At 55.5% G+C, this 16,007-nt stretch overlaps 2 protein-coding genes across 11 annotated transcripts in view; one reads left to right on the top strand and one right to left on the bottom strand.

Annotated features, from left to right (window-relative positions):
- Positions 1-2,233, top strand: part of NTN1 (netrin 1) — a 225,626-nt gene extending 223,393 nt beyond the window's left edge. Inside the window, exon 6 of the mRNA XM_050765320.1 lies at positions 1,847-2,233. Coding sequence (XP_050621277.1) covers positions 1,847-2,175 — 329 coding nt within the window. The 3' untranslated portion in view covers positions 2,176-2,233. The remainder of the gene's footprint in view (positions 1-1,846) is intronic.
- Positions 2,234-12,476: 10,243 nt separating this feature from the next.
- The window catches only part of STX8 (syntaxin 8), a 691,269-nt gene continuing 687,738 nt past the window's right edge, over positions 12,477-16,007 (bottom strand). For all 10 annotated transcript variants that reach the window (XM_050765472.1, XM_050765470.1, XM_050765479.1 and 7 more), the window contains exon 9: positions 12,477-12,648. In XM_050765472.1, coding sequence (XP_050621429.1) covers positions 12,581-12,648 — 68 coding nt within the window. In that variant the 3' untranslated portion in view covers positions 12,477-12,580. The remainder of the gene's footprint in view (positions 12,649-16,007) is intronic.

Below are 16,007 nucleotides of genomic sequence, written 5' to 3'. Positions count from 1 at the left end.
CATTGCTTAGCTAAGGGGCTCTCAGTTGCCACGGTGACCTCTGTCTGCCCAGTCAAATACACTCAGCCCAGCCACTTCTCTGGGCTGGAGGGCTCCCCCCACCCCACAGTTCACACTGACTGTTGAGTCCCTTGGTGACAAAAACATGGAAACGGTTGCCATGGCAGCCATTCTTTGGAGCTCTCAGACTGGAGTGCAAAGTTCAGGATGCCCAGGGACAGCTGAAATGAAAATACGGGAAAATGTGCTTCCCTCGCCCTGGAAAGATGAGTCGGTTGGCATTCAGTGCTCTCCTGCGCCTGGCTGTCCCTGCCCCTCCCCATCCCCTGGTCCATGTGTGGGTACAGGGGGTTGCCCTGCGAGTGAAGGAGTAGAGTGGCCCCCAGAGATGTAGACAGAAGCCAGCCAGCGTGGGAAGGCAGGCTGAGTTGGGGTGGGTCCATTGTGTGGAGGGGTAAGTGGGGAAGTGATGATCGCTGGGCGTTCCCTGGGGACATGTGCTTGTGACTGCTGAAGCCACAGAGCTTGCCTGTGTCTTGGTTTCTTCAAGCTGCTGCTCCTTTCTCAGGAGGGCTCAAGTCTGCTTCATGGCCCAGCCTGGGGAATAAAGTGCTTCGCCTAGTGAAGGCTACAGCGTGTGAGGGGAAGGGGAGTGAGTGGATGGCTGTTTCTCTTGAACAGAGGTTGAGTACAGCAGTAGGCCTCTCCAGGTACCCCCTTGGCCTGGGGGCAATGATCATGTGTCCACCTCCAGCAGGTCCCCAGGAAGGCTCCATGAGGCTCTGGTGACCGAGATGCACCAACCAAAGGGTTCTGCAGTCAGAGTTGTTTGAGAAACCAACATATGTATACAGGATTCTTAGGTTAAAGGCTCTGAAAAGTCCTGCAGTAAGAGCAAAGTTTCTCCTTTATTTGTTTGTGTAGCATCTCTTATGTTTGAAGTCTCCCTTACTATCTTGCAGAAATGACATCTGGGAACATTTGTCCTCTGAGTCAACAGAGTCTCACCACTTGTGAGAAATGCATATTCTAGAGCCTCACCCAGATCTGTTGAATCTGAAGCTCTGGGGCAGGGCCCAGCAGTGTATTTTCACAAGCCGGCCAGGGCATTCTGATGCATGCTCCTTTTGGGGAAGTCCTCTACTAGGGAAAATACTGGCAGAGAACTTGGAGTAAGAGGAATGGTCTGGGGACCTTGGGCAGCACAGAGGAAGGGAGGCCCCCTGGTAGGGATGGCTTAGACATGGGAAGCGGCAGTCCAAGGACCCCGGGGCTCAGGAAAAGGCACTACAGCCACCCCAAAGGGTGGGTTCTCATCTTCTGCCCCTGAGCATTGAGGACCCATTATGGTTTTCTGAGACTGGTTGGAGGACCAGGCTGTGTGTGTGGAGTGTCATGAGGTCTGGTGTAAAGTGACTTGGGTCTTTGAAGAAGCGTACCCCTGAGGAACCTCCCTCTCCCCCGCCAGCATTGCGCTCACCCGAGCGCCTGCCCTGGGCAGACAGCTTGCGCAGAGTGCTGGGGGCGTGGGCAACACCTGTAGGCTTCCTGGACAAAGTGCGTCTCGACAAGGCCAGGAGATGGCTTGTCCCGACGGCAGTGCTGGGTGGCACCCTCAAAGCGTGGGTGGCGAAGCCTCTTGGAACAGCGGCCTTGGCCCTGGTGTTAGCAGGTGGTGGGGGGGGGGTCTACGATCAGCTTGCCACCACCCACGCGCTTCTCCATGGGACACTCTCTGCAGTCACTTCCTGGGGCTGGGTCTCCTTTCCCTTCTCTCCAGGCTCAGGCAGGGTGGACCTGGCCACAGCATCTGGGGGCCCACCCGCCTGCCTGTGCTTCCTTGCAGCCGTCCAGATTCACATCCTGAAGGCGGACAAGGCGGGGGACTGGTGGAAGTTCACGGTGAACATCATCTCCGTGTACAAGCAGGGCACGAGCCGCATCCGCCGCGGTGACCAGAGCCTGTGGATCCGCTCGCGGGACATCGCCTGCAAATGTCCCAAAATCAAGCCCCTCAAGAAGTACCTGCTGCTGGGCAACGCCGAGGACTCTCCGGACCAGAGCGGCATCGTGGCCGACAAAAGCAGCCTGGTGATCCAGTGGCGGGACACGTGGGCGCGGCGGCTGCGCAAGTTCCAGCAGCGTGAGAAGAAGGGCAAGTGCAAGAAGGCCTAGCGCGGAGGCAGCAGGCGGGCGGGCGCCAGGGCGGGGCCGAGCGAGAGCGGGCGCCTGGGCCCGGCCGCCGCGGACTTGGCCCGCGAGGGCTTTCCCAGGTGGGGGGAGGGAGGGGGCGGGGCCGCACGGCGCGGGGGGCGGGGCCCTCGGCGGCCCCTCCCCCGGTCCCCACCCTGCGCGCCCCGGGCGAGAGCCGCGTGCGCGCGGGGCGGGGTGCGTCGCCGGCCGGGCCCTGGAGAAATGAGGACGAGACGTAGCTACCTCACGGGGCTCCTTCCAGAGCAGAGACGCGCTTCCCTGGGGCTGGGCGCAGCCGCCGTGGAGGGGCTGGGGGCAGCCTGCCCTGGGGCGCGGGGCGTGGATGGCGCGGAGACGGGGACGGGAGGAGAACTGTGAATTCTCAGGCCCGCAGTCTGGGCGGGGTGCTGAGCACCGACCATACCACCACCCCACACGCAGCAGACGGGATCCCCGCTTTCTCCCCGGCCCCTTCCTTCTAGCAGTTCCCCGCGGGCCAACTGGCTGTCACAGCCTGGGCTCCTCCATCTGAAGGGCTCTGGCAGCATTTGGGGAACGGACAGCCCCTGTCCGGCCAGCACGCCCCAGGCGGCCTCTGTCTCCACTGCCACCTGCTGAGTGGGTCCTCCTGGGTGGGGTCTTGGGGGTGGGGTGGGTGGTTCACCTGTGGAGAGAGGAGAGGAAGCCCCTGCTGCTGCCTCTGCCCAGCATGGGGCTCACCCAGGATTCTGGCCCATCCAGAGGGCAGTGGGCCCAGCGACACCCCTGAGAAGCCCAAGCCGGGTGGTCACCGCCTCATGCTGGAGCTGCCTGTTGGAGGAGGCATCGCAAACGCAAAACCTCCCAGAGAGTTTCCTTTTGGAAACTTGGAACCAGCCCCTTTTATGACATTTTCCAGGGGAGGGGGAAGGGGCACTGGCTGGGTTTACGGCAGTGACACTATTTATGTAATGACATCAGCTCCCGCAAGGCCCCTCAGCAATGTCAACAGCTGGAAAGGGCCTGAATGGGCTTGGAGTCTGCAGGCTGCGAAGGCATTTGGGCCTGGCTTGGGGCAGGGGGCTTGCTTGAGCTGGGATGGGGTTTGCTGGCTCAGCGAGGTACCAGAGTGCCTGAGCCATGGGTGGGCGGGGGTGCAGGAATGACCAGGTTCCTGGGGGCCAAGGAGGCCATGCTGGCTTCTCCAAGGAAAGGCACAGAGGCTGCCGGGCCTGCCCCCTACAGCTGTCTTGGTTTGGCCTGGGCCACACCTTGACGACCATACCTTTCCAGCCAGCCTCTTTGTGGAGTCTGCCCGTGCCCTCCACTGTGCCCCAGCCCTCCTTCCAAAATCTCCTAGAGACACTGTCCTCAAGCAGGCAGCCCCTTTTGTTCCGACCTCCTCACACCGGGTCCATTCCTGTGCCCTCGGGCCTCCTGGCTCCCCGCCTTTCTGGGCTCTGTGCACTGCCAGGGCCTCTGGCCCACATCCTCACACCCGGCGCACTGAATTAGAGGCCTGGCTCCCCTCACAGTCAGGAAATTGGTTTCACTTTCCCGGCCAGAGTTTGGCTGCTCAAAAGGGTCATACCAAGTATGAAGCTCGGCCCCCGGTGGTGTGGCTTCCCTCTGCCTTCCCCGCTTCTGCCCGCATCACGGCTGCCATTTATTGGGCACCTGCTGTGTGCCAGGCACTTTACCCACATGCTCCCAGCTTGTACTCATGACAACCCTGTGGGACAGGGACCCGTTGTCGCCAGCAAGGAGACTGGAGTACACGTGCCCAAGGTCATGCTGCAAATTGGTGGCAGGACTGGGGCTCAGACTCCAGAGCCCGACTTTCTGACCAGGGGCCACGCTCCAGCTGTGCAGCCCACCCGCCCAATCCCTGTGCATCCCGGGAGGTGCTTTTGGGGGAGTGACCACTGAGACCCTGGCCACTGCCTCTTGAGGACACTGGCATCTGGGCTGGAGAACAGGAGCCCGGGGTGGGGTAGGGCATGGGGACTATCACATCTTCAGAGGGGGCAGAAACGTGGTGGGGGACACAGGGACGGACTTGCCAGATGGCAGCTCCAGGTTCCAGGAAGGCAGGCCTTGGCTGCTCTGAAGAGGTGGTAGAAAGGTGTTTTGGTTGCCTCGGGGTGGTTGGACAGACTCCAGGACAGACTGGCACAGGTGCCTCAGGGGCAGGGAGCAGACAGACCTGCCCGGGGAAGGGGCATTTGGCTTCCCTGAATTCGGCCTAAGGCTGCAAGACAGGGCCCCTCTCCAAGCTGTCAGTGCCCCTCGGATGCCCAGTGTGGTCTGCTGGGTGCCATTGGCATCACAAGGCACTACGCTGCTGGGGCGGTTGTCCTGTTTCTGTCTATGCCAGTGTGGTTTCTTCACCCTGCCCAGAAAGGCTGTGGCAGGCCCACGGTATCCCACCGTGGGTCTGGGTCTCACCGCTGTCCTGTGAGGGGCTTGCACTTGTGGTTTCTGAGGCCCCGTCAGCAACGGAGCCAGCGACGCGCCAAGCAACAAGGCATCTTGTGGAAAATTCAGCCAGTGTCCCGCCCCTCCCTTCAGCTCAGCACCCCAAAGGCCACAGGCTGTCCACCCAGTGGCCTGGCCCTTGGGGAATGCGTCAGGGTGACCAGATTCACCAGGCTAGGGGCCAGGTCATGGTTGGGGTTGTATGGTCATCATGAGCTGCCTTTCCTATCCACGCACCCAGCCCACCACTCCCGACTGCAATCCCCGGCCTCTGCGGTCCTCCACTCCTGAGCCCCACGCCCAGGAGCAGAGGGAAATGGGAACTGAGGTGTTCCGGTTTGTACAGTTAGGAAGGGATGTAAAACGGAACTAGATTTTGGAGAGTGTATTAACCAGAATTGTGCTATGTAGGTGTTTGAAGAAAAACATACCAGATTAGTCTTTGTTTTTGAAACGGCTTCCCCAGTTGTCCTTTTTCTTAGCAGCTGGGTGGTCTGGTGTCCCTGACAGCCGCCTGCTCTGCGGACGCGCAGTAATGCCGGAGATTTGCGGGGGAGGACATAGAGCTGCCCCTGGGATTCACCTGCTGGCTGGTCTCTGCCCACTGCATCTGTCCTTGGAAAGCAGGGCAGGAGGCAGCAGCCCCAGGGGCCTCTAGGTGGGAGGGATGGACACCTGGGGTCACAGCCCAGGGAGGCTGGGAGCTGCTCCAAGGCCCTGGAACTCTGCCTTATTCGCGGCATGCTGGAGAAGGGTACGGACTTTCTTGGAGTTGCCCCAGGTTGGAATGAGACTGAACTCAAGAAGAGACCCTAAGGGACTGGGGAATGGTTCCTACCTTCAGGAAAGTGAAAGATGCTTAGGCTCTCAACAGTTAAAGGACGCCCCCTTGAAGCCCAGAGCGTGGACAGACTAGACCCATGGATGGGGCCACTGGGCCATGGTCCGTGGGCAAGTCATTCCTGTGGGCCACAGCCACGGCACACCCGGGGGGATCAAAATGTGTACTTGTGGGGTCTCGCCCCCTGCCAAAAGCCAAACCAGTCCCACTCCTGTCATTGGACGTTTCTTCCCATTCCCTCCTCCCAAATGCACTTCCCCTCCTCCCTCGGCCCCCTCCTGTGTTTTGGATTTCTGTTCACTCAGAATTGTAAATGTTTAGTTGTGACCACGACGTATTGTTTGCGTCAATGTCCCTTTCCGATGCATACTAATATATTATGGTTATTATATATGAATATATTTAATGACATGGAAAAAGTTGTGGATTTTTTTTTAAGTTTCTTTCCTTTTTTTTGGGCGGGGGGGGTGGGGGGCGGTGGTTAGAGTTGTAATGGACCCAGATGGAACTTGTAACGTGGGCCTCACATGATAGAACTAAATTCAGATATCATTAAATAAACTCTTGTACACTGTGCCGTCTCGCAGTCTTGACTGGTGGCCTGGGCTGTGGGTGGCGGGTGTGTGGGGAGGTAGGGGAAGGATGGAGTTTGAGGACTATGGCTTCAGGCCGAAGAACTCCCTGGCAAGTCAGAGCCCGGGTTTTACCCAAAGCCTCAGAGACAGAGCGCTAACCCCCTAAAAGGCAGGAAAAGAGCAGTTTTGCTTGGAATGTCCCAGGGGCTTGCTGGCCGTGAATGCTGTTTTGAACTAAAAGGCTCTAGAATGGGACAGTCTATTGCAGGCTGCAGGACCCCACTCCAGGGACCCATCCTTGCCATTCCCTGGAGTTCCAGGACGGAGAGAAGGGAAAGGGGTCCTTTCCACTTTGCCCTGCCTGCAACCCCCGGGGCGGAGAGCCACCCTTGACCCTCTCCATTTGATTCAGAACCTGCAGGTAGTTTCTGACTTTTACATAACTGGCCGCTTCTATGAAAGCCAAGTAGACTCAAGAAACTACAGCAGGGTTCGTGAAAGAGATCTTGCAAAATATTTTTTTCCAAGCGATTGCTAAAGGCTTCGTGCGGTGCAGACACTGGGCCAGTGCCAGCATCACGCAGCCACCAAGAGCTGAGCTCACTTGGTTTCTGAGAGGCTATATTTAAACCTCCAAATGGTTGTGATTTCTTTATTAAATAAACAATTCAGTCATTAGGAACATATTGTGTTGCCATGAAAAGTGGGGCCGATCGTCACCAGGAAGCTATAATTTCTGCACCCAGCTGTTTTGAAGGCAAGCCTCAGCAATGGGCCCGGTCTAGCCCCTCAGCAACGCAGGCTCAACAGGCCCTTCCTTGGAAGGTATGGAGAGCCCCCTTCGCTGCTGTGAGCGAGCTGACTGGAGATGCCATTCGCTTCTGCTCAGGAAGAAACAGGGCCAGCCCTGCCGCCTCGGGGGTCTGGCTCTGCGGAAGGGAGCTGGGCTGTCAGAGCCTGGGGTCAAAGCCAGGGCAGGTAGATACATGAGTGGTCTCTGGGTGTCCCAGTCTCAGGTGTAAGTCCCTGCTGAAATGACAGTGCCTGACAGCGGGTGGGCAGGGATGAGATCCAGGTCTCAGCTGGTCAGACAGGCTAAGGAGAAACACAAGCCTTTTCAGGGGTCTCCGGTGGTCCCCGGGGCCAGCGGGGCCACTGGTGGCATTTAAGACCCACCGAGAGACTGGACTAAGAGGCCTGTGATGCACTTGAGGCAGTTTCATTCTCAGCTTTCGTCCTTTTAGGTCAAGGGTCCAGTTCTCAAGGACTTTCATGATGTGGCTTTTTTCTGTCCACTAAAAAAAAAAAAAATTTAAAAAGGTGTGTGTCTGAGAGCCCGCGTTTCCTTTGGGACGCCACCACAGTCAGGCCGTGTGAGGGTGGCTGCAGCCCCAGGCCCAAGGCCAGAAGGAAACACACTGTTGCTCAGAGACACATTAGAACATGTACTGTCACCAGCCCCTCTGCCTTCCAGGACATTATGCTCTAGTTGGGGAGAGAGGGCATCTGCCAAAACTCAATGCAGGAAATAAGCTGGGTTGCTGCTAAGGACTGGCCCAAGGTAGTGGGAAAAGCCCATTTTAGAGACGGGAATGCTGAGTCACAAGGAAGCTGGGTGATCGCCATCAGGGACCCAGAAGCCAGTGCCATCCATTAAAAAATGCCTGATGGTGGGCGGGCAGGTACGTCAGAGCCCTGCGGGTGTCAGAGCTTCGTGGGGCCTGCCCAGCCATCCGAGCTGCCATTGGGGAGCCTCACTCATTCATAAGGCTCTCCCCTGCCCATTCCCCCTCCGCCTCTCAGAGACAGCGCCCTGGCATGGGATGCCCACTCGTGGCAGACACACCCCTCGGTTTCAGATTTTGTTGAACAGACATCTCTTTCTCCACTCGTCTTAAAACTAAATAAAGACACATAAGAAACAGGCCAAGAAAAATGGGGAATGAAAAGAATAACGGAGCCAGTAAGAAATAGAGGATATGGACGGATTACACGCCTGCTTTATCTGACTGGAGCCTCAGCGGGACGGCAAGTCCCTTCTGGAAAGAGGTCAGTGTCTTTTGTTATTGACGTGGAGTTGGGAGGAAGTCTGTGAAATTGTAGGAAGCAATCGGAGGAAAGATGGGTCTTGGCCCCCTTTTTAAAATAAGGGGCAAAACCCCACTTAATTTCAACAAGGCTGGGTTAGAAAATCCAAGTAGCTAAGAGATGATCCTTAACTAGTCTCTGCTTAAGATGTCAGTGTCACTGTGAACCTCAAGAAGCAGGGCATACAATTCTAAGGAGGCTAAGGCACTCTTTCCTGACTAGGAGGAACAATGCAGCTGTTTGGCCAGCCAGCAGTTCTCTCTGACTAGTCAGGAGGGAGCCTCGCAGGTTTTTTTGTGTGTTTTATTTTGTTCTTGAGACAAGAGTTTCCCTCTGTCACCTAGGCTGGAGTGTAGTGGCACGATCTTGGCTCAGTGCAACCTCTGCCTCCTGGGTTCAAGTGATTCTCCCGCCTCAGCCTCTTGAGTAGCTGGGATTACAGGTGCGTGCCACCACACCCAGCTAATTTTTTATATTTTCACCATGTTGGCCAGGCTGGTCTCGAACTGCCAGCAGTTTTTGAAGAGGGGCCATCGGGAACCTGCATCAGCCATGTAGAAGGAGAGTTTCAGGGATCTAGCTCATGGAAAAAGCCCAATCCCAGCCAGGCCGAAGGCTGCAGGCAGCAGAGAAAGAATTTTTCCCTATCAAAGTCACAAATGACTGGTGGAGGCCGTGCCCAGGCGGGGGCCCTGCGGGTTTGGAAAGGAGCTATCCACCCTGGGGCTAATGATAACTAAGGTTTAGTTACAGTTACTAATAAAAATGAAGTTGAAATGCAACAGAAGGACCAGCTGTACCCAGGTATCTGGATTTCTTTATATGGTATCAAGAGTTAAAATGCTTATAATTAATAATCGGTTAAGTTAAACAGTACTTACACTGTTATTTTAATCACGTTTCTTTTCATTGAAAAGGCACCCGAGGTTGGTGGCTACTAAGGCCCTGCCTTGCCTTTCTTCTTTATGCTTGGAGAGAGGGCTTTAGGCTTGCCCAGCCAACTCCAAAGCACTCACTGTGGGTCACCCAGGACTGTGGTCCTGGCAGCTTTGAGGGGGGAAAAGCCAACCCTTTCAAACCATGCTTGAAAATGCCATCTTTACATTAGCCACGCTCTCTAGGGTGGCTCTTGAGGCATCAAATCCCCAAAAGGGACGCATCCCAGCCACTTGGGTATGCTTGCCACTTCTGGCCTGGTTGGGGTGGGAGTCTCATATGTCACCCACCCCTTGAGGAAGGCAAAGGGGAGCCGGGGTTTTCCTGCCTGGCCCATTGCCACCCTGTGTGGCCTGCGCTGCCCAAAGCCTGGAGGGCAGGTCCGTGCATTCTAACCTACTGGGTAGCTTTTTATCTGCCCTGCCCTGCCTGTGGGTCCAGAGAAGTGAAGTAACTTGTCCAGGGTCACACAGCTAGCACTGCTGGGGTCGGGCCTAGAGCCCATTCAGCCAAAAGAACAGAAGCCGCTGTGTGCAGACATCGGCTCAGTGTTTTGCTTGAAAAGGCCTTTCAGTCTGACTGAGCCAGGACTCTGTGGCTCTGGTTCAAAGACGCCCCCACGAGTTGCCGGGGCTCCGTGCTGAGCAAGTCAAGAGGAGGTGAGAAAGTCAAACAGACTGTCAATGCCGCCTCCCCTGAGCCCCAAAGTTGGGGGCTCCCTCCAAGGAGACGCTGTTTGTAGAGATTTGGGGTTTCGCGCAAGACTGGAAGATGAGGCACTACAGATTCTTGATCTGCTGTTGGATGATCCGTTAGCAACCACCCCACCCCAACGAGGAGGCGCATCCCAGGGCGACTTACCAGCCAGAAGCCCTTGGTCCTCTGTCCAGCGTGGCTCCTGTCCTTCAGGAACACATGCACCTACAACAGGCCCGCTTCCCTTCCTCCTCCTTCCTGTGACAATCCAGGTCCCCGGTGGTATGGCTCATCCTCACTGTTGCCTCTGCTCTTTATCCTCTCAGCCCTTCGCACCTCCTGTATCGACGCAGCCCATTTCATTCTTCTAACTCTGCTTCAAGGGCCTCGACATCCCAAGGCTAGCCTGGGTCTGCATGTGTTGGCAGCTCCTGGAAGCAGGGATCAGGCTCTGTAGAGGCAGGAGAGCGGTTCTCCTGGGCCCTGGTGCACGCTCACATCCTCACAACAGTCTGTCCTATTGCACTAGGTGGAAGCATGTGGCAGGATCCCCAGGATGTAGACTTGGAAGCATCTGGCCCACTGGGCTTAGGCTTGGGTTGGGGAAGAAACTTCTTTTTTTTCTTTGAGATGGAGTTTCGCTCTTGTTGCCCAGGCTGGAGTGCAATGGCGCGATCTCAGCTCACCGCAATCTCCGCTTCCCCGGTACAAGCGATTCTCCTGCCTCAGCCTCCTGAGTAGCTGGGATTACAGGCGTGCGCCACCACGCCCAGCTAATTTTGTATTTTTAGTAGAGATAGAGATGGGGTTTCTCCATGTTGGTCAGGCTGGTCTCGAACTCCCGACCTCAGGTGATCTGCCCGCCTCAGCCAGAAGGAACTTTCTTTCAGCGGAGCCAAGCAGGGCGCTCTGTGCTTGTGTGTGCCAACTCACTCTGTCCTCACAGCAACCCTGTGAATAGGAAGGACACCTCATCTCCATGCCCTAGACAAGGAAGCAGAGGCAGAGGAAGGTAACTTGCCCGTGGTCTCTGAGCTGGTAAGTGGTGTGGTTGTCATTAGGGTCATTCACTGCATATTTCAGGCTCTTGGCCTTCCAGACATTTCCTGGTCCCCTCATGGTGAAGCAGGCCAGGTGACGAGTTCTGGCCAGTGAGCTGTGAGCAGAGGCAATGGGTGTGCTTCTGGGCCGCACATGTCCCTGTGGCGTGAGAGCTTCCAAAGCTCCCTTGTCCTTTGCCAGAGAGACCACGGTCGGTGGCTTTCCTGTCTGCGGGGGTCAGAGCTGGGCAGGTGTCTGGGCCCCCAGACCCTAGGTCTTCCCGGGACCCCTGGAGCCCCCAGTCCCTAGGAAATGACATTACACCAGGCTACACGTGGCGCTCTCTCTGGTGTCTCTGTCCACGGGGGGTTTCAGGTCATGCCCGTTTGAGCAAATCCACCAGAAACTCTGAATCCCCTACCTTCTTCTCAGTGAAATCTTGTGCTTTGGAAATCACCCATCATCAACCCTAATTCCTTCCCCTTTCGTCAGGGAGGGCAGAGCAAGGCCAGCTGGCCCAGCCTGCTTTCTACGCGGATAAGAGAGAGCACAAGGTGCTTGGCCCCCTGACCCCTGCTAACACGAACTCAGCCGTCCATGGGCCTGGCGTCTTCCGCAGGCCTGCCCCATCTGTCTGCCCTTTCTGAGACGCACACACACGTACACATGCGCTGCGCGAACACACACGGGGCTGTCGGAGCCAGGCGAGGCGCCAGGAAACAGCGTGTTCTCCTGACTTTGCAATCTCATCCCTCTGAACCCTCCACAGTGCTTTCCAGTGTGACCACCTCCTGCCCCACCTGCCTTATTCCACAGACTTGATCCCGGCTGCTTATCAAGATGTGTCAGCCCTGGAAGATGAGAGTTGATTGTCACCAAGGAAATGAAAAAGAAGGTGCTTCCGGGGCCAATGGCAGTTCCCAAAGGAATATTTCTGTGAAGTGGTGGCTGGCACCCCTAGGAGGAGTGCTGAGCCTGGCGGGGTGACTCGGGTGGGGCAGGGCAGCAGGGTTGTGGTTCCACGCTCAGACACAGCCCTCACCTCACTCCTTCCCCACTACCTGGACACACGTGGCCTTGAATGTACACCCATTTCCTGCACAGACACGTGGCTTCCACAAGCAGGCCGGATGTCAAGGTTTCAAACTGCCTATTAATCCAGTGGCCTCAGGATGCCCAGAGGACTGCGGGGTGGCCAGAAACCACTGGCCGCCATGAGGCAGGGGACCCCAAGGGACCTCTGGCCAGCACCAAAATGACCCAAGTCAAAACCCAAAGGGCCACGCTGGGCCCGGTGCTCTAGGCAGCTCTCCAGAGCTTTCAGTCTTTGCTTTGTTTTTCTTTTTTGAGACGGAGTATTGCTCTGGTGCCCAGGCTGGAGTGCAAGGGTCCACCTCTTGGGTTCAAGCAATTCTCCTGCCTCGCCCTCCCGAGTAGCTGGGATTACAGGTGCCCGCCACCACGCCCAGCTACTTTTTTTTGTATCTTTAGTAGAGACGGGGTTTCTCCATGTTGGTCAGGCTGGTCTCGAACTCCTGACCTCAGGTGATCCACCCGCCTCGGCCTCCCAAAGTGCTGGGATTACAGGCGTGAGCCACCGTGCCCGGCCAGAGCTTTAAGTCTTTACTGAAGCAATGCACAAGGGGTCGGAGCTTTGGGGGAATTTATTGAGAGCAGGTTTTGCGTACCAAAAGGGTGCTGGGCTTGTATCTGTCATTGGCAGGCGTCACAGCTGGTGGTCTCTTTACTGCCATCAATTAGTCGGCCAGACCGCAACCACCACGATAGCCACGAGCAGCAGTAAAATCACCATGATCATCCCTGAAAAAGAGGAGCAGAAAATACTACTTTTAATGATTCCTGCCAGAAAAGCTTCACACATTCTGAGTGTCTGCAGAGAGTCAGAGGGATGCAGTTCCCTCTGAACCTTCGGCTTGTACGAGGCGGAGAGGGGTGGTCGGCGGCCTGGGGCGCTGCTGCCGCACAGCTCTGGTTTTGCAGGATGGTGAGTGCAGAAGGCAGGGGCCTGGGTGTGGCCAGGCCTCCCCAGGCAGCACTCAGGCCAGGACGGGGTGCCTGCTATGCCCCTAACTCTGTGTACAACCCTAGCATCTGTGAACACCGTGGACCACAGGGGAGGGCAAAAGCTGCTCACAACAGTCACCCTTGCTACCCAATCAGTTTATGCATTGATGACGCATTGATAAGGCCAAGGGCTTAGGAGAACTTTTTTTTTTTTTTTTTTTTTGAGACGGAGTCTGGCTCTGTCGCCCAGGCTGGAGTGCGGTGGTGCGATCTCGGCTCACTGCAAGCTCCGCCTCCCGGGTTTACGCCATTCTCCTGTCTCAGCCTCCCGAGTAGCTGGGACTACAGGCGCCTGCCACCTCGCCCGGCTAGTTTTTTGTATTTTTTAGTAGAGACGGGGTTTCACCGTGTTAGCCAGGATGGTCTCGATCTCCTGACCTCGTGATCCGCCCGTCTCGGCCTCCCAAAGTGCTGGGATTACAGGCTTGAGCCACCGCGCCCGGCCAGGAGAACTTTCTAGAACCCATTTCTCCATTCTCCACATGGCTTCACCTTGTCTTGAGTCTAAGATCCTTGAGTCACCCATTTCTACAAATATTCACAGATAGAGGTGCTTGCTTTAATACACACTTTTTCTGCTAGTATTTGCTAGTTTCATTTCCTGACGTTTTTGGCTGGAGAGCATGGGCCCTCCCCGCCAGCCCACGCCGGGTCCCGCTCTGCCTGCCAGCCCTGCCCTGCTTCCTCTGGGTCGTGCGCCTGGACTGACCATTGCCTGTTCCTTCACCTGATGCTGATGAAGTGGGCCCCAGTGAACACAGCCCTCACTTAGTGCAGTGAGCTCACTGTCTCCCGCGTTCGCTTGCCTAGTATTTAACAGTGAGTGCTTAACCATGCGCCAGGTACCAGCGGAGACAAGGTGCAGCGTAACAGAGATGGGGAGCGCCTACTACAAAGCAAGCACTCAAGAAAAGTTTGCTCACTGAAGAGTCCTTGACCTGCCAAGGCCCCACGAGGGAGGTGGGTAGCAGAGGAGGAGAGGTCCATGAAAATGCTTCAGAAAGTAACAGGGAGAGCCACGTGTGCAGGGTCACGTGGTTGCGTGGCCAACAGGACTGCTCAACACTACTGTAGTCTGTGGCATACGTTCATGAGGAAAGAAAATGCTGTTTCAATTAGCCATTTGTGAAAATAAGAGTGCAATTTGCTTTTCTGTCCAAGTTTACAGACTTCCTGAATCCCCTCCCCAGATCCTCAGGGTTCAGTGTGGATCAGGTCGTATCAATCTTAAGCTCAACCCATGGAGGCACTTTATCATGGTTTTGAATATGGAGAAGACTTAAAAAGGTATGGCAAGTGGCTGGGTGCGGTGGCTCACGCCTGTAATCCCAGCACTGTGGGAGGCTGAGGCGGACAGATCATCTGAGGTCAGGAGTTCGAGACCAGCCTGGCCAACATGGTGAAACCCCATCTCTACTAAAAATATATTTAAAAAATAGGCCAGGTGCGGTGGCTCATGCCTGTAATCCCAGCACTTTGGGAGGCCAAGGTAGGCGGATCATGAGGTCAGGAGATTGAGACCATCCTGGCTAACACAGTGAAACCCCATCTCTACTAAAAATACAAAAAATTAACCGGGCATGGTGGTGGGCACCTGTAGTCCCAGCTACTCAGGAGGCTGAGGCAGGAGAATGGCGTTAACCCGGGAGGCGGAGCTTGCAGTGAGCCGAGATAGTGCCACTGCACTCCAGCCTGGGCGACAGAGCGAGACTCTGTCTCAAAAAACAAAAACAAGAACAAACAAACAAAATACATATATATATATATAAAATATTAGCCAGGTGTGGTGGTAGGCGCCTGTAATCCCAGCTACTCGGGAGGCTGAGGGAGGAGAACTGTTGAACCTGGGAGGCGGAGGTTGCAGCCAGCTGAGATCCCACCACTGCACTCCAGCCTGTGTAACAACAGCAAAACTCTGTCTTGAAAAAAAAAAAAAAAAGAAAAGAAGAAAAAAAAAAAGTACAGCAAGCTACTTTGTTATCTACCTGTGACTGTGGTTGAATTTGTCTAATATGGGCTCTTTCTCTGATGATCCAATCTATTGAGAGACGCTTCTCTCGGGGGCCCAGGGTTTCTCCCCGTCTTCCTGTAGGCGAAAATCTCAGCCTAGTCTACCTCAAGGCTCTGCCAGCTTTGGTTCATGGGCCAAATCTAGGTGTGCTTTTTGTGCAACCCATGAGCTAACGATGGTTTTTATATTTGTAGAGGGCTGCCAAAAAAGTAAAGGAAGATGTGACACCGTCTGTGGTCTGCACAGCCTAAACCGTTTACGACCTGGCCTCTTCCAGAGGCTTGCTAGCTCCTGCTCTCCATCACGGTGACTGATAATGGCCCATCTGCAGCATCAGTTCGTCCACTTAGGCGCTGGCTTTCAATGCGCTCTTCGTTTCTTTCGTCTAGGGATTGTCTTTCTTCCTTGTAAATTCAGTTCTGCATTAACATTTGTGGGTGGCGTTACACTATTTTACCTAACATTTCAAGATGCTTGCAGCGAGAAGGTAGGGTTAGGTGTGTGTCTGTGTGTATGTGTGTGTATGTGAGAATATCTTAGTCTATCTTCTTGCCAGAAGCAGAAGAACAAATCTTTTCACTGATTTCTGCTCCAGAAACATCTTCAGGTTGACCAAAAGCTCCCCTGGGCAGGACCATCACTAGTTCTCGGTTATTCTGGTGCCTGTGTGGTGTTTGGCCGACAACTTGGTCCTGGCTGGGTGAAGGTTTACGCTGCACAACAGCAGAAGATAATGGGAATGAGGAGGCAGGCACAGGCGGGGATGGGTGGAGGGGGCAATCCCTGGCACTCCAGGGCCTGGGCTCACCCTAAGATGAGAGGGAGGGGCCGGCAGCTGAGGAGATGAGGGAGAGGATGAGAGGTGTTTTAGGAAGAGGTACTGCTCCTGAGGCTCCGGTGGGATCACAGTTGGGAGGACACTTGGGCCCAGAAGCTCTCTGCAGCAAGGCAGGCTCCACACTGAGGCTCTGATGACCTGGAGCAGAGGCCCATACGAATGACCGTGAATTGTCAAATCAGGGTGATTATGAGAACAGCGGAACAAGTGACAAGAAGAGATCAAGAACAACAACGGATTGGGAAG

Source organism: Macaca thibetana, chromosome 16, assembly GCF_024542745.1.
Source record: "Macaca thibetana thibetana isolate TM-01 chromosome 16, ASM2454274v1, whole genome shotgun sequence".
NCBI lineage: Eukaryota > Metazoa > Chordata > Mammalia > Primates > Cercopithecidae > Macaca > Macaca thibetana.
Note: the sequence above shows the minus strand (reverse complement) of the source record. Positions and strands in the feature narration are given on the sequence as shown.